The 18,304-nt window shown below is 40.4% G+C and overlaps 1 protein-coding gene across 4 annotated transcripts in view; it reads left to right on the plus strand.

Moving 5' to 3' along the window:
• The window catches only part of ppfia2 (PTPRF interacting protein alpha 2), a 176,918-nt gene extending 162,298 nt beyond the window's left edge, over positions 1–14,620 (plus strand). For all 4 annotated transcript variants that reach the window (XM_078417366.1, XM_078417368.1, XM_078417367.1 and 1 more), the window contains 5 exons: positions 1,478–1,653; positions 6,114–6,182; positions 6,845–6,995; positions 8,136–8,226; positions 13,065–14,620. In XM_078417366.1, coding sequence (XP_078273492.1) covers positions 1,478–1,653; positions 6,114–6,182; positions 6,845–6,995; positions 8,136–8,194 — 455 coding nt within the window. In that variant the 3' untranslated portion in view covers positions 8,195–8,226; positions 13,065–14,620. The remainder of the gene's footprint in view (positions 1–1,477; positions 1,654–6,113; positions 6,183–6,844; positions 6,996–8,135; positions 8,227–13,064) is intronic.
• Positions 14,621–18,304: the final 3,684 nt, after the last annotated feature.

Raw genomic sequence — 18,304 nt, forward strand, 5'->3', positions numbered from 1 at the left:
TCACATTTATCTGTATTAAACTCCATTAACCATTCCTTTGCCCACTTGCCCCACTGATCAAGATTGTGTTGTAACCTTTGATAACTATCTTCGCTATCTACAATACCACCCACTTTAATGTCATCTGCAAACTTAATTAGTTCAAGGAAGAGTTTGGTTAGGCCGGTTGTATTTTCCCTGGGGTGAAAGAAGCTGAGGGATGTTCCGATTGGGGTGAACAAAATTATAAGAGGCATGGATAGGATTAACAGTCAGAATCTTTTACCCATGGTAGGGGTATTAACAAAAGAGAGGGCATATGTTTAAAATACGAAGAAGGAGTTTTAAAGGGGATTTGAGAGAAATTTGCTTTACAGAGTGGTAGGTATATGAAACTTGCTACTAGAACAGTTGGTGGAGTCAGATACAATCACTATGTTTAAGAGGCATTTAGACAGGAAAAGTATGGAATGCATACAGGCAAATGGAATTAATGTATATACACAAAACGTTTAGTGTGGATGTGGTGGGGCAAAGGGTTTGTTTTGTGCTCTACACCTCTGACTCTAACCTACAGTTATCAAAGAGAAATCTTGTAAATCCTTATAATATGAAATAACAATTTGAGCACTCTGATTACCTGCCGAGTCTGGAATGTTGTAATAAAACCAGTCAGAATGTGAGATACTATTCCTTGAACTTGCATTGAGATTCATTCAAAACAGTTTTGGAGGCCAAGTGCTGGGCATTAGGTTTGGCATGCGACAGAGAATTAAGTTGCCAAGAAACCAGACCTCAGAGTCATGTCTGCAGATTACAAAATCAGTCATCTCATCAATGCATGGTCTACCCAGTGTACAGAACACCAACACAGTGTTTCCAACACAGTGTTTCCAACACAGAATACAGTTCACTAAATGGAAAGAACTACAAATAAATTGCTCCTTCACCTGGAAAGAGTGCTTGGCGGCATAAATGATAGGAAGGGAAATAGTGGGTTTTTCGTTCAAATTCTGCATGGAGGGAATTCACAACAGAAATTATATTCATTAGCTAATAATAATGCCAATTTTCCTGGTGGAATATTGAAACCATTCTTACTTGCTAGGCAGGGGTGTACAATTTGGATTAAACAGTTTAATGCATGGAGAAAGAGGATCTCCACACCTTACAAGTTGTTTTCATCTCGAACTAGTCCCTGTTCTGATGAAGGTTCTTTGACCTAAAATTGTGTCTGCTGTGTCCTGTGGTTCCAAAGTGAACTGTTAACATTCAGGCCCTTCCAGGTAAGTTTCTTCACTTGAGAATTGGCCTCTGTAATGACCCAGGAAAGATTTGGAATCGCATTTAATTTGATTGGAGATTGGAAAGGACAGTGTCGGTTATTTATTTTTGATTTTATTTCTGTTTAATTTTTTTAGGTATCTTATGGTGCCTTCATTCCATTAGGTTTAATGGTAATGTTGATAACGCTCACTGTCCAATGTTACCTTTCCAGATACAATAGTGTGGAGCAATGACCGCGTCATCAGGTGGATATTGTCGATTGGTCTTCGAGACTATGCCAACAACCTCATGGAAAGTGGTATCCATGGAGCACTCCTTGCTTTGGATGAAAACTTTAACTACAACAGTTTGGCATTAATACTTCAAATTCCCACACAAAACACACAGGTAAACCAAACTCCAGTTTAATATGTCTTTATTTTCCGTTTTGTGTGTAGATTTTAATCAAATTCAATTTCTCTCTCTGAGAACATATTTCTGCTTTGGCAAAAGTGAGCCAATACATTGTTAGATGAGTTATAGCATCTTTGTGAAAATTAGGTAGAATCAGTATATGGTCTAAGTATGAGTTTATTATTGTCACATGTACCAAGGCATAATGAAAGACTTTGTGTACTATCCAGTCAAATTATACTATACATGGGTACAATAAAGCCATGCACAAGTACAACAGATAGTGTAAAGAGAAAAATAGCAGAGTGTGGAATATAGAGTTAGAGCATTTTACTGTTGCAGTTACAGAGAGTGCAGAATAGAAAAAAAGTGCAAGAGCCACAGTGAGGTAGGTTGGAGGATCAGGACTACGCCTTTAGCTTGAGAGAGGCCATTCAGTTGTTTAATATCTGTGGTGAAGAAACTGTTCCTGAATTTGTTGGTAAAGCTTTCAAGCTTTTCTATTTTCAAGAGGGAGAAGAGGGGCTGTGAAGTGTAGATGGTGTCAATGGGGAGAGAAGCTGGTTTGTGTGATCCACAACCCTCTGTCATGTTCTGCAATCTTGGGCAGAGCTGTTGCCAAACAATGTTGTGATGTATCCCAATAGGATGCTTTCTACAATGCATCTGTAAAAGTTCATAAGACGCTGGGCACATGGCAAACTTCCTTGGACTTCTGAGGAAGTCGAGATGTTGGTGTGCTTTTTGGCCATGGCTTCAATGTGGACAGATTGTTGGTGCAGGACACATTTGGAATGTGTCAAACATTGAAGTTACAGCCAAAAAAGCACACCAACGCTTCCACGTCCTCAGGAGACAGAGGAAATTCAACATGTCTCCGATGACTCTTACAAACTTATACAAATTCACCATCAAAAGCATACTGTCGGGTTGCATCACAGCACGGATTGGGAACAGCTCGTCCCAAAACCACAAGAAGTTGCAGGGAGTTGTGGATGTTCCCCCGTCGATCACACAGACCAGACTCCCCACCGTTGACTTCATCTACACCTCAGCTGCCTTGCTAAAATAGCCAATATGAATCAAGGACCTTTCCCACCCCAATCATTCCTCTTTCTACCCATCCACATCAGGCAGAAGATACGGAAATAAAGTCAGGAACAGCTTCTTCCCCTATGATATGAGACTTAGGATCAGTCCTTCCATAGTCTAGGGTACAATCACACTTTTCTGAACTACTTCCTGTAGACATTGGACTTTTTCTCTGGTATCACAAAATGCTGGAGTAACTCAGCGGGTCAGGCAGCATCTCTGGAGAGAAAGAATGGGTGACTCTTCGGGTCGAGACCCTTCTTCAGACTGATGTCAGGGGGGACGGGAGCATGTTCACCACCTTGTTTCCTCAAGTCAATAACCAACTCTATCATCTTGCAGCCATTCAAGGAGAAGTCGTTGTCTTAACACCATGCTCTCCCTCTCCTTCCTGTACTCAATCTGGTCATGGTTTGAGATCCCGTCCACAATGTTATGAATCAGCATGCTGCAATCTGTAAAGAAGTCCTGATAAGGAATGGCACTTTTAACGAAAAATGATCATAATCAAGAAAAAAAGTACAATAAATAATGTTCTGTGGCTAGCAAAGGTAATCAGTATAATATATTTATTCATTTTGTTCAAGGGTACGTACAAACCCGATTGATTAAAAACCAAGTGGCCCATCTCATTTACACCGTACCTGTTAGAAACACTCAGCAGCTCAAAAGTCATTGACACTGTTTCTATAACATGGTTCGGTGGAAGAGCGTCAACGTTGGGGGTTGAGGGGAGACCTGGTGGAAGTATATAAAATCATGAGAGGCAGAGATGGCGTAGACAATCAGAACTTCTTTCCCAAGTGGAACTGTCAAAGACAAGAGGTCATAGCTTTAATGGGAGAGGGGGAAATTTAAAGATTTGCTGGGCAAGTTTTTTTACGCAGAAAATGGTTGGTGCCTGGAACGCGCTGAGGGGTGATGGTAGCGGCAGGTACAATAGGCTTTTAGATAGGCACATTAATATGCAGAGAATGGAGAGATTTGGATTACGTGCAGGCAGAGGAGATTAGTTTATGTTCAGTATCAACATTGTGGGCTGAGGAGCCTTTTTCTGTGTTGTACTATTCTATATTCTAAGATTGAATTGTTAGTAAAATGGTGAAATCGAAACAGAGGCAGATTTGCCATACCAAAAAAGCAACAAAACACGCAACCACATAAAAATGTAACATTAACATCCATCACAGCGGCTCCTCCACATTCCTCTCTGTGATGGAAGGCAATAAAGTCTTATCTTCTGGTGGAAGAAGCACACCACACTACACACTGTTCTCACACCCATCCTTTGGACAACTCCTGCCCCATCTGTGGAAAAGTTTATGGGTCCCACATTAAGCCCCTGTCCCACTTAGGCGATTGCCGGCGACTGTCAGAGTCGTAGCAAGTCGCCGAAAAACCGGCAACTGGACCCCCCCCCATGACAATGTCTACGACAAGCTACAACAACCTACCACCTAGTCGACGTCAAGCTGCGGCAAGCTGCTGACAACCGGCAATCCAATCGTCGTGACTTAGGACATCCACCTACGGCCACGCCTATGACAAGTTACGACCACGCAGGCGACAACCTACGACAACCGAAGCCAACCTACGTCTACCTGCGACAAGCTAGGACAAGCTACGACCCTGTTGGCGACAACTAAAGACAATTCACGTCATTTACGCCTCTGGTTTTGTCGCCGGAACCTGTCGCCGGTTGACATAGGTTGACGTTGGTAGTCGCCAATGGAATTCACCGAAGTCAACACCGGCGACAACCTATGTGACCTGGTGACAACCTGGCGACAACCTACGACAGCACCTACGTCAGGAGATGTCAAGCTACGTTCATTGGCGTCAAACCAACAGACGTCGAAAATTTTTAAACACTTCAAAATCCAGTGGCGACCAGAAAAACGCTCCGACTCTTTGGAGACTACTCACGACCGTACAAGCGACACCCCGGTGACCATGTGGTGACAGCCTGGTCGCCTAAAACATCACCTCAGTGGGACAGGGGCTTTAGTCTCATCAGTCACCTTAGATCCCAATTGAATTTGGAGCAAAAGCAAGTAATCCTCGACCCCAAGGGGCTGCCTAAAAAGAAGGTGGTGAAATTACCAATCACCCGGATGAGATATTAATAACAAGTGCTGAGAGGAATTAAATAACTGAACACCCTTAACTTTGTCACAGACATAGTGAACCAAAGGGCTTGCTTCTGAGCTGTAAATTCGATGACTCTCTATAGAGAGATATTTCTGCAAGATTAAATAGCAATGTTATCTATTAGAGTTAGAATTGCAGATTCTAAAGTCTTATTCTGATGGATATTTTCATCGTGCTCCTCCATGAAGCGTTACCATGGTACCATGCCTGATAAATCACAAAGCCATGGTGTGTCAGGGTAGCCCATTATCGGCTTCCTGCCAGGCAGCAGATCTGGTGGAGTGAAGTTCCCTTGAGAAACAATGTGTTATGAAAGTTGCCCTGGCACCACATCGGGGGGAAGGCCTCTCTCTCTTACACCATCTTTTGATGGGATCCTCCTTTGCCTAAAGCCTCTTTCTCCTTCATGAGCTTTTAGGATATACAGATGGGCCTGCCATCCGATAATTAGATCCTGCCACATTCAGTTTTGAACTGTTTGCTCTCACCAAAGCAAAAAAAAACAGTGTTGGTGAACATCATGTTTTGAGTGATATAGCTATCAGCTTGAAATTACAGAGTATGTGTAAACTGAAATATAGGTATAAGGCTGACAATAGTGATTAATGTGTGAGGAACAACAGGGACATAGTTGTACAGATGGAGATGTACCCACCGAGAATAACAATGAGGTCAATGAATATGGAAATACTGAAGCTCTTGTTGATCTCTAGAGCTACCTACTTTCTACTGCCTTCTGAATGCATCTGGAAGTCTCCTGGTCTCCTAAAGAGATTCTTAATAATCTCTAGGTATCACAAAATGCTGGAGTAACTCAGCAGGTCAGGCAGCATCTCAGGAGAGAAGGAATGGGTGATGTTTCGGTCGAGATCCTTCTTCATACCATTCCTTCTCTCCTGAGATGCTGCCTGACCTGCTGAGTTACTCCAGCATTTTGTGATACTTTCGATTTGTACCAGCATTTGCAGTTATTTTCTTACACTTAATAATCTCCAATCACCTTTCCCATGAAATAAACATTGTCAAATATTAATTTATTCTGGAGCAGATGATAAGTACATAAGAAAACTTTACTACTTCTGTTTGCTACATCTGATTTGAAATTATTCCTAAATGTAACCCTGAAGATTTAAGCTTGAACATGGGTTAATATTGAAATTATTTTGTTCATTTGCATTTTACTCTGTTAACTCAAATTTTCTTTTATTCAGGCAAGACAAGTTCTTGAAAGGGAATATAACAACCTCCTTGCACTTGGCACAGAAAGAACTCTTGATGATGTAAGTAATTTCCCACACGATAATTTTGCATAATTTTATTAGCAATAGTTATTGAAGTTAATTTATAAAATATTTGCTAGGTGTCCAGATAACCATTTTATTCTTCATAAATCTTTTCAAATATCTCTGTGAGAATGGAGCCTCTATATAGCAAAACTGGAACCAAAGTTTTAAATTGAATTCATTATAACTTACGTTTCCATGCTCTTTTGCACTATTTACAAAAAGCCTTCAAAAACCTTCCACAATTTAAAGATATGTTTTCAAATTCTTGCATAATCTAACATCTCCATATTTGTGTAACCGCCAACCTTATAACCTTTCAAAATATCTGTGCCCTTTCTTTATTCCTCATTTCATCGCTGCATCTTTGGCAGTCATTAATGGGCATGACCATGTGCTCTGCAGTTCTCACCCAGAGCTTCTTTGCCTCCTTGCTTCTACCTCTAAAATATGCTCTTTAAACCCCTACCTCTTTGACCAAACTTTTAATAATCTGTTCTAATTAGTTACATGGCGCCGTGGCAATTATTGTTTGATCAAGCTCTTGCAAATTGCCTTGGGGGTTCTACAGAGAGTATCGTTCACGTTGGGTGGGAATGAGAGGCAACTTGCCAATTTATTTCGAACCATTAAAAATACATTGTATTATTTTCTTCAAGACTGATGAGAAAGATTTTCAACGAGGGCCTTCCTGGAGAAAACAGTTCCCTCCACGTGAAGTTCATGGAATCAGCATGATGCCAGGATCTTCTGAAACACTTCCAGCAGGTTTCAGATTAACAACAACGTCCTCAAAAAGAGCTTCTGATGGTAAATTGGAAAGCTGTATTCCTACCTTGATAATTGTTAAATTATATGTAGCAGCTGTCATTGCCAAATTCAAATCGAACTGTTCTCTGACCTAATGGAATTGCTTGACTTACTCGAAATTGGTGATTATTGTAACTATTGATTTCAAGCATGGGAATTTAGTGGTTGAAATATGGTTTGCCTGTTTCTCACAATGAACAAGCTTCCTGTATCATCAATACGGTGTAATATCTGAATAGATTTTAGATTTAGACATACAGCATGAAAACAGGCCCTTCGGCCCACCGAGTCCATGCTGCCCAGCGATCCCCGCACATTAACACCATCCTACACACACTAGGGACAATTTTTACATTTACCCATCAATTAACCTACATACCTGTACGTCTTTGGAGTGTGGGAGGAAACCGAAGATCTCGGAGAAGATCTCAAACTTGTAAGCACAGAACCTAAAACAACCTTAGCCAGATGCACATTTTTGTCACAATTTCCCACAGTAAATTTCAAAATCTTTGGCATTTTGTTGTGCAATTGTTGCATATGAATGATGGAAGAAAGCATCTTTAGGCTGCATCCTATATCCAGTTACCAATGGGGAAACAATTCAAGTGTGAACCACCCATCTATCTGACCCCAAGGCTAAGGGCAAGATTTATGGGGTAGAAACAATCAATAATTTACTTTAACATGACACTTTTGAAAGTTGAAGGAGAGTGCACAAAGAAAAGGCTCAAATGGAACTCCTGATCTCAAAGAGATAATGATGCATAACCACTACCACAAAATAAAGTGAAATAACCACTGTAGATCAAAAAATAAAGTGCTGGAGGAACTGAGTGGGTCAGGTAGCATATGTGGAGGGAATGGCCAGATGACTTTCTAGGTTGGGAGCCTTCGTCAGACTGAAATGACCACTGTCCATTCCTTCCACTGATACTATCTGACCCGCTGTGTTCCTCGAGGACTTTCCCTTTTGCTCAAAATTCCAGCATCTGCAGGCTCTATAACCATCGCAGATAACCAGTTCACTTGCAATTATTTGTTGTGTGAGTTCAGTTTTGACACGTGTGTTATTTCAGTACACACAGTTCATTTTAACTTGGAAGGCCATATGCATATTGATCACCTATGTAATTCCAGTTGCCTCATCAGGAATGCAAAGAATAGACAATTCCACCATTCGGACGTACTCTTGCTGACATCCAGAGAAATTATACACCAATGTTATGTGGTAAGTGTCAAATTCAATTCTTATCTTCCTCGGGATCATAATATCAACATAACTCTGTTGGCAAATTTATTATTTAAGTTTCTTGGTTTTACACACTGAAAGAGCAAGAGAGATTATTGACATCAGGTTGCATTAACCACATACGTCCTGGTATAAAAACGAATCATTCTGGTTTTTATTGAGCCACGTTAATGGCAGTATTTTGCAGCAGCAATTTACCATAATTTTTGCATAAAATTGATAGAAACGTTTGATTTTTTTTGTGTGTGTTTGGTAGAAGATAGAAATTCAGATGTTGTCAGTAATTCACCTTGATACTGAAGACTGTACTCTAAACTGAGTTCAATCATGGAGAAAGAATCGTAGAAACTCCAAATATTCAATGCCAGAACTGAGGAGGTGCACAAAATGTCCCCCAGTTTATCTTAATAGAAATAAATGGCTGAGAGAAACTCTAAATTAATTGCTATGAGTTTTTTAATACTTTTTCATAGCTTTAAAAAGCAATAAAAAGCAGATTCTGGAATTAAAACATTTTGTTTTAATTGAGCAAGTCATAAGAATTTGTGGAGACAGGAGCAAAGTTAACATATCAGCTCATTAACTTTCTGATATTTCAATGACTTACAATAAAATGGTTAGTTGTCTTTCCTCTCCCCACAAATTTCCTGTATTATATTCCAAAGACAATTCACAAGAGCATGATTAAAATATAAGATCTGAGCTTCATAATGCAACAAATGACCTAAAACTTCATCAAAACAATAAGATTTAAGGAATATCTTAAACGAGAAAAAAGAAATCGTGAAGAAAAGTTAAGAATGAGAACTGTCGAGCTTACGGTATTGGCCATTACTTAAGTGTCACACAATGAATCCTTTCCTTTAAAATTAATTTGGAAAAACATTGGCACTTTCTGATGAAAGGTCTTTGACCTTGAAATGTTAACTCTGATTTATTTCTTCCATAGATGCTGCCTGACATGTTGAATATTTCTACCATTTTCTGTTTTATTTTCCATTGATTATCAATTTAACAACTTATTACAAAAATTCCAAAGGCGATTTAAAAAATCTCAAGTGGTTTGTCTTAATTTATGATTTTCAAGGTCTTAAAAAAATCAACGTATTTTTGTTATTTTGGATTGAAAAAATGGAGGATTTGAATATGGGTCCTGATTTAAGGACTCCTTCCCCACCTTAGTTAAAGTGTTCATCGCTACTTGGCCCATGACAGTGAATATTCTCTGCAGGAGCAGAGATCTTTCTTAAGTTCCTGTTTGAAGAGGAGATGATTGGGTGTTAGCATGGTGCACAATAATGACTTTGTGCACCAAAAATAGGTGAATGATAATTTCTGGACAATTATATTTGTTGCACAGGAAGAATCCACAATCTGCAATGTCTCAATGATTTATAAGGGTGCTTCATTGCCTCTAATCATTTATTGATGAACATCTATATGAGGAATCAATGTAACAATGGGACATACAACAGAACAAAGTATTAGTTTGTGTTTCACTACTTTGTACATAACTATCATGGCCTAATTAGCGTTGATTCCAGGCAAGATGATGTCAAATCTAAATTGTTTGATTTCACATTATTTATAATTCAAACTGCAATTCAATATATACTTGATAAGATAGTCCTCTATATAGTCGTTCTGAGTGCCCTTCAGGTTTGGATGGCTAAAGCAAAACACCAACCAGCACGGTGTATTTTTTTCTCTGATCAGAGTGATGAGTTCTGGTGGTTTGCCTTATTCTTTCATGACAGCAAATGGTTCTTTGACTATGGTCAAAGCACTAATCGAATTGTCTTAGGACTCAACAGAGGCACATAAGCTTTGCCTGGCCTCCACCTGTGGTCATATGGGAGATTATCACAATCTAGATATCACTGGCAAGGCCAGCTTTTAGTGCCAATCCCTCATGGCCCTTGAGAAGATGCCGGTGAACCATATTCCTGAACAGCTGCAGTGGTTCTGGTAAAGGTAGTCCCACAGCACTGTTGACGAGGCAACAATGAAGGACCAGTGACACATTTCTAAATCAGGACAGTGTGCAATATTAGAGGAAACTGCATGTGGTATCATCCCATTGTGCCTGATGGCAATGTAGCTTGTTTGGGGGGTGCTGCAAGAATCTCCTAGGAATGTAACTACATGCATTTCGTAGTTAATGCGTACTGCAAACACAGTTCATTGGTAATGGAGTGAATGAATGTTTAGGGGTGATGGGATGCCATCAAGCAGGTAGCTAAGTTTAGGACAGTATTGGGTTTTTTAAGAATTGTTGGATGTACACTCGTCCAGGTGCATGGTGTTTATTCCAGTACATACCTGATGTTTGCCATGTAGATGGGCTTCAGGATGTCAGAAGGTAACCAAATGATACCCAGCCTCTGACCTGTTGTTGAAGCCGTGTATTTATGTAGCTGGACGTTGGCAAATCATGGCACCCAGGTGTTTGACCTTGGGAAAGGATGATATAATCCCATTAAACAGGAAGGGTCAGTGGTTAGCTTGTTATTTGTTGGAGGTGTTCATTGTCAGGCACTTGAGTGGCACAAATATTACTTGGCACTTATTAGTTTGTCTAAATATTGCTCAAGTCGTGCTGCATGCAGGCATACACTGATTCATTTACTGAAAGAGGGAAGGCCATTGAAAATGCAACTGAAGATGGCTGCGCCTCGGACATTGCTGTGAGGGGCTCCTGCAGTGACATCCTGAGAGTAGGATAATTGACATCTAACAACCTGAACCACTTTTCTTTGTGGGATGTCTGTTGACTTCTGTGTTACCAGGGCTACAATGCCACATTCAAGCGAATGCTGCATTATACTGCATTAATTGTGGAATAAAGGTGTCACAGAACCTTGACATAGAAGTGTTTGTTACTCAAAAATGTGAATGATTCTGTCATGACTCTGCACAGTCACTTGCAAGAGGTTGCCAATGGATTTCTCTACAATCGTTGTCATCTCCTCAGATGGTAATTCGGCTGGATAATGCACTGTAGAAGCAAACATCTCTTCTTGCCTTCTCATAAACTGAGTCTCAACTGGCAATGTGTCCTGCCGGACTGCAGTTGACCTGCAACCAGCTGCCTCTCCTCATGCAACATATCCCTCTAACATGTTGTGTCCCCTACTACCACCACTGCCCACTGCAGCACAGACTCCAATGAAGAATATCAATATAAAAAGTCAATTCTACACCATTGTCCTTTTGGGCGAATGTGACAGAAAAGATTGCAATCAGAAAGAGCATTGATGAGATTATTTAAGATACATGCTTACCTCTCTGGTCGAGGGACTCCTTCTATAAAGGTCAGCACTGCCCCAATGTGCACGTGGACCTTGGTCTCCAACATCTTAATGTCCTAAATTAAGTGGACTCTCCTTGCTGATGAATCTTTTCAGTTTTGACTTGAACGATGCAGGAAACCTTTTTCTAATTTGTTCACCAATGACATTCTTGCGTCAGCAGATCTAACTGTGAATGTCTCATTGATTCCGCATGAAGCAATGCATGTGATGTGTGCCTAATGTGACTGAGTGTTGCAGCTACAGAAAGAATGTTTCAGGAGGAGTCATCTCTTGGCATGAAATACCTAATGAGATTTTGGTAGATTTTGCAGAATTGCTCTGTATTTCACAGATTTTCTCTTACGTATAGCTCAACTACCATCTGCTGCCAGCTTCTGTTTGTGAAGACCTAATGGGTCTCTCCATCCTGACATTGATTTCATTTACTGACATCTCCAAATTGTGTTCTGTTCGATGGTGATCTCCCTTGCCCTTTTCTAACTCATTGACTTCTAGGGCAGCAACTAAATCAATTGTGACAATCGTTTGTCTATAAGGACTGGGTCCTTTTAAGGATTGGACCCTTGACATGCAGCAAAATGATGTCACCTCCACCACTCCATCACTTCGTCTGGCAGCTCGATCCATGTGTACACCACCCACTGTGAAAAAAATGATCCCTTAGCTTACACCTATGTCCTCTAGTTTTAGATTCCCCTACCTTGGGAAGAAGACTTGTTATTCGCCTGTCTATGCCCCTCATGATTTTATATATCTCTTTCAGGTCACACTTCAACCTCTGACGCTCCAGATAAAACCGATCTAGCTTATCCAGCTCTCCTTATAAATCAGATTCTTCATACCCAGTAACATCCATGGAAATCTTTTTTACTCCCTTTCTAGTTCAATAAAATCTTTGCTGGACGAGAGTGATCTGAATTGGATCCATTACTCCAAATGTAGCCTTACCAGCATCCGTTACAACAGTAACATGATGTCCCAACTTCAGTATGCAATTCCCTGACTGATGAAGTCAAATGTGGCAAATCTCTACTGCACCACCCTGCCCATCTGTGTTGCCACCCTCATGAACTATGTACCCACATCCCTAGGTTCCTCTGATCTACAACACACTGCAAGACCCTTTTATCATTTCCCAAGAGGAGGTTGAGTTTCGCTACTTCTCCAGTTGGGCCATCAACATGTTAAGTGAGAAGGTTTTCCTGAACATAACAGATTTCACTAAAAATCCTGAAGAAGGGTCTCGACCCGAAATGGCACCCATTCCTTCTTTCCTGAGATGCTGCCTGACCTGCTGAGTTACTCCAGCATTTTGTGAAATAAATCACTAAAAACCCTTAGCACTATGACACTTTCGTAAGGTAATTAAATTATTTTGAAATTTATCAATGTCTATCTAATCACTCCAAAACTAGAATTAATGAATTTCTAGACAGCTTTTCGAAATATTTTATTATGCCTCAAAGTGTTTTAAAATGTAACAATTAACTTTCTGTTTTTCAGCATTTGGCCAATACCTGTATGCAAAAATTTCCATTGGCTTTGAAGACTGACGATACCAACAGCAATTAGCCAGTTAAATGAATTGATATTGCTAAAAGTACATTCTCAAAGTGCAACAATGTTTTTGTAAAGAATTTAGCTTATGGGCGGTGATGATTTATAGATGTCATTTTATTATATTTCACTACCAACTGAGTTGATATTACACAGTAAATGTTTGACAGAAAAGTACCGCGCTCACTGTTTTCAAATATCAGTGTAAGAATGGACAAGTATTAGCACCATTTTATCATGTCATTTGTTCTTGACTCATGGTTTACAAAATTGTCCTGTATAATATCGGCTGAACATATGTATTGTGTACGGATTTCTTTATATATATGTATGTTGTATGTAAATGTATATAAATATTTTATAAAAGAGCAAAAGTACTGCACAGAATTTACATGTGGTTTTAATCAGAACACACTCATTGTCAAATAATTCTGCTGTTTGTCATAGAGTCGTGCAGCACGGAAACAGGCCCTTTAGCCCAATTCATCCGTGCCACCCAAGATGCCCCATCTAAGCTAGTCCCATTTGCCCGCATATGACTCATATCCCTCTAAAAATTTCCAATCAATGTACCTCATCTTGTTTGTATCTCATCACCTGCCATAGACTTTGTGATATTTAATACTCAAAACCATTTTTACAAAGATTTACTAAAACAATGCAATTTGGACTGTAATTTCAGTAATATTCCTAACTTTCTAACATGCAGTTGAAGCTGGAATCCTGCCATAATCAGATGTTAAATATCTGACAACATTACATTGCAGAATAAATTTTCCTCTGGGCCTTCATAAGGTGATGAGACTGTACTGAGATGACAAATAAGCATTGCAATCATTCTGCTAAACTGCTAATCTAAAAGACATGTTGCTGGTGAACCTTATTCTTGGAACCTATTCTGCGACCCACTACTCATTTGACTTGTGGACCAAGTTTTACTTTGTAGCCTTTGTCAGAATTGTGCTATTATGATCTCAAAATGTGAACCAAAATATTACAAACTGGTGTTACCATTTGTTTCTGACAAATCTTCTGTCTCAATAACTTGGCAATTGTTGAACTCTAAGCTTACCTGCAAGCTACTGCCAAGCTTGCCTTGTAAAGACTTTATACTGTTAAATTCACTTTATTAGAAGAAATAATTGAAAGACAGAAGGTTATGCAAAATTAAGTATACACAATATTAGTCATTTCATCAGATTTATTGCCTGCTGTAGTATTATTTGTCCTCATATTGTTACTCTTTGATTGTAGAAATTTGGAGAAAATTGTGATGGCTTTAATATTCTGGTTGCAAGCTCCAGCTGCTTTGACCTCAGCTTTCTGAACTGTCTTTTAGTTATTTCCCTTTGCATTTCTTTTGCTATGTTTTGTATGATCAAACAATTCTGTTTAGTCCCATATTTGTTTACTGCTTGATTTCAGTCAAAGCTAATGGTGATCCAGTTATTTTGCACTGTCAATAAAGAGTACCACTGATAAGACCTATTTCAAAGTCACTTCAGTGAACCGTCGTGAAATGGATTGCTTAATTTATCTTGCTGGTTATATAAATGACAGATTTAATGAGCCATGGCAGATATCTGTTCAAGATGTCCATTGAAGTCTCAGCAGGAAAATGGAGATTCATATTGAAAATCAGTCTTGTTTGTCCACATATTTGCCACTAGCCCATTCACAATAAAATCATCTTAATATCAGCCAGAAAACAGCAGATACCTTATTATCTGATCTGTTATATTTTCCACATTTATCATGTTTGTGCTCTCTGAATGCTTAAAGTTCATCAACAAGTGGACTGAAAGTACCAAAGGTTATTTTGTTTATCATTAGTATTAAGATGTTCAAGGAAAGACTTCAACATTAGAAACCAAGCAGGATTTGAACCCATACTACGAATGTCAAAGAACTGCATTTCATTGCAGATTATCAAATGGGACTCAAGCAGAAAGATCTTTTGATTCTTTTAAAAATAAATTAATTTTAATGTGTGGGCGTGGGTGGCATTTATTGCCCAACCCTTCTTGCCAGAAGGTGCTGATGAGATCCTTTCTTGTACTCCTGGTGGGCTGTTCCCATTGTACGGTCGAGTAAAAAGTTCCAGGAATTGGATCCAGAGTGGATTAAGAAAGAACAATATATTTTCAAGGCAGGATTGTATGTGACTTGGAGGAAAACCTGCAAATGGTAGTTTTTCCTTGCACCTGGAGAGGTAGTTGCAGAGAAATTTTCAAATAGTACACACAGCAGCCACGTTTCCGCATTGGTGGAGATTGGTATTGAATGCGAAGGATGATGAATGCCTTGCAGTTAAGTGGGCTGTTCTGGATGGAAATGAGCTCCTTGAGTTTTGCTGCAGCTGCACATATAAGGTCATAAAGAATTGGAGTAGAATTAGGCCATTCGGCCGATCAAGTCTACTCCACCATTCAATCATGACTGATCTATCTCTCCCTCCTAACCCCATTCTCCCTCCTAACCCCATTCTCCTGCCTTCTCCCCTCTCTCTGACATCTGTACTAATCATGAATCCATTTATCCCTTCCTTAAAAATACCCACTAACTTGGCCTCCACAGCCTTCTGTGGCAAAGAATTCCACAGATTCACCACCCTCTGACTAAAGAAAATTCTCCTCATCTCCTTTCTAAAAGAACGTCCTTTAATTCTGACCTCTAGACCTAGACTCTCCCACTATCTAGATGAGTAGAGGACCTTACATCACACACTTCGCTCAAACCTAGTAGATGCCAAAAAGCCTTTTGGGGTTCGAGAGGTGAGCCACACAACACAGATTTTCCAGCCTGTTCTTGTGGCCTCAGTATTTAAGTGGCTGCACTATTTGCATGTCCTGAATATCACTTGCTGCTCACCAGCCGATGCCTGCATGTTGCCATGGTTCTGTAACGTGTAGATGTGGACTATTTCATTTTCTGTGGAAGTAAATATCGTGTATTTTGCAACCATCAGCAATTTTCCTCAGTTACAAACCTTTACTGGAAAGAAGTTGCGAATGAAACAACTGAAAGCGACTGGGGCTCTCACCCACCTCCCTCCAGGCAGAAGCCCAAAATGGGGATCCCATCGATCATACCATACACCACCACCCTCCCCCCCCCCCCCCCCACACACAGGTCTCTGACCTCAAATTGCACCCCAACCCCACACTCCTCTGAGCCCCTTGATCTCCGCTGCTGTTGATCATACCGTGCCCCCACCCGCCTCTGTCCTAATATTGTAAACCAACCTCTCTCTCTATCTCCCTCTCTTTCTCATGTGAGTCTCCTTCCCCCATCACATTATCCACCACCAACCCCCCCCCCCCCATTCCTCGTACCCCCTCTCCCATTATCCTCTGCTGACTCCACACCTGGCCCCAACTCCAACCCCTACAATATTTTCATCATCCCCTCTGACCTGCCCTTCTCTGACGCTGGGCGGGCTGTCCTCACCAGAGACCTCCTCTTCATGCCCCTGCAAGTTCCAGGTATGCCATGGTGTTGAGTTCTTCTGCCTCTGTGCCCATTTCTTTGGCAAGGAGGTCATATCCCACCTCTAATGCCCCTTATTCCCATCTCCTCTTCCTCTGGACCCACTACTAGCTTTTTACCGTATCTGAACCTTTTCATTTCTAACTATCAACATATCAACCTGTTACTTCCCCTCTCTCTCCTACACACACCCCCAACTGAATTATCACCCCTCCTCTATCTCGGTTGTTCCCACCTGCCATTGCCCTTCATTCTGTTTCATTCTTCACCTTCCTTTCCCGTAAGATTACAAATCCGCATTGTTTCATTTTCCATTGATCAGCCCGAGTCAGCTGCTATCTCCATTCTCCCCCTCCCCCTCCTTATCTCCCAATCAACCCTTCCTCACCTGCATCCATCTATTGCTTGCCACTTGCTCCTTGCTCTTGCCCCTCTCTCCACATCTTTGTACTGTCTACTTCCCCTCTGTACTTTCAGTCTAGATGAAGAGTCTCAACCCGAAACATCGATTGTTCCTTTCTCTCCACAGATGCTGCCCGTTGTTCTTTATTTTTGCTGTAAGTGAATTGGTCCTCGACATTGCCCTGAGGAACTCCTACAGAGATATCTGTGACAGGAAGGACGGACACACTTGTAATCACTTTCTGCAAGGTATGACTCTGACTGATGGAATGTTTGCTCCTACTGTAAATGCCCTTAGATTTCATTTTTACCATAGCTCCTTGAAACCACTTTCAGTCAAAAGACCCCCTGGTGTCAAGGGGCAACTTACCTCTGGAACTCACCTCCCTGTTCCATAGTTAAAGAACTCTGAAGCCAAGCAGTCCTGGAAAAAGTAAATTGGGCATCCGTGAGTGGGTGATTGGTGAGTAAATGGCACCTAATAGAACAGTAAACAATACTTTCCATCGTTTTGCCGATGATAAAGAATAGATTAGTAGTGCATTATTAATCATTTTGGGGTGTCGTCTTTGTGAATGCAGTCATTTGTTTGTCTTCTGATTCATTATCATTGATTTTGTTTTGTTCACGTTCTTTCTCAGTCCAAGGTTTTTAGCTTCCAATCTGTCTGTTTTCTCTTGAAAAGGAAATTGACAAAATATTCCTCAGCCATTCTTGGAAACAAGAATATCAGCAAAATAGGTGTAAAGTTGGGCTCCTTCCCTGGAGGTCCCCTGGAACGTAGCTGAAGTAAATTGGCGAGGATAGCCATTAACCCTCTCCACAAAGATGGACAAAGGGAATACAATGATAGTTCAATAGCATTCTACCCAAGATCATGGACTAGTGGAAGAATTTCCAGCCTAATATTCTTGGTATTACTTAATCAGTGATGTGTAAAATGTATCCTCTCTATTCCTGTTTATAAATGGCATTCCATGAATAGGTCAAAAGTCACGGTCTGATCCTTCTGATCTGAACCACCCAAGACACCCACACCAATCCCTTTCCTGGGTCCTATCATGTATTAAATGTTATCTAACTGCCTAATCCCATCTGTACTTATGGCTTAAATCATTTGTCTCGGCAAAGTATATTCAAGAGGCATGTTCAGTCCTTGCAGGATCTTGCAACCACAAGACATCATGCACTTTTCTTTTCTCCCCATACAGGTAAATCGCTACCTAATTCATAACTACTTATCTATATACTAAAACTCTTGTTTGTTTGTTTGTTTGTTTGTTCCTGAACTACAG

The sequence above is a fragment of the Rhinoraja longicauda genome, chromosome 20, assembly GCF_053455715.1.
Source record: "Rhinoraja longicauda isolate Sanriku21f chromosome 20, sRhiLon1.1, whole genome shotgun sequence".
In the NCBI taxonomy this organism is placed as follows: domain Eukaryota; kingdom Metazoa; phylum Chordata; class Chondrichthyes; order Rajiformes; family Arhynchobatidae; genus Rhinoraja; species Rhinoraja longicauda.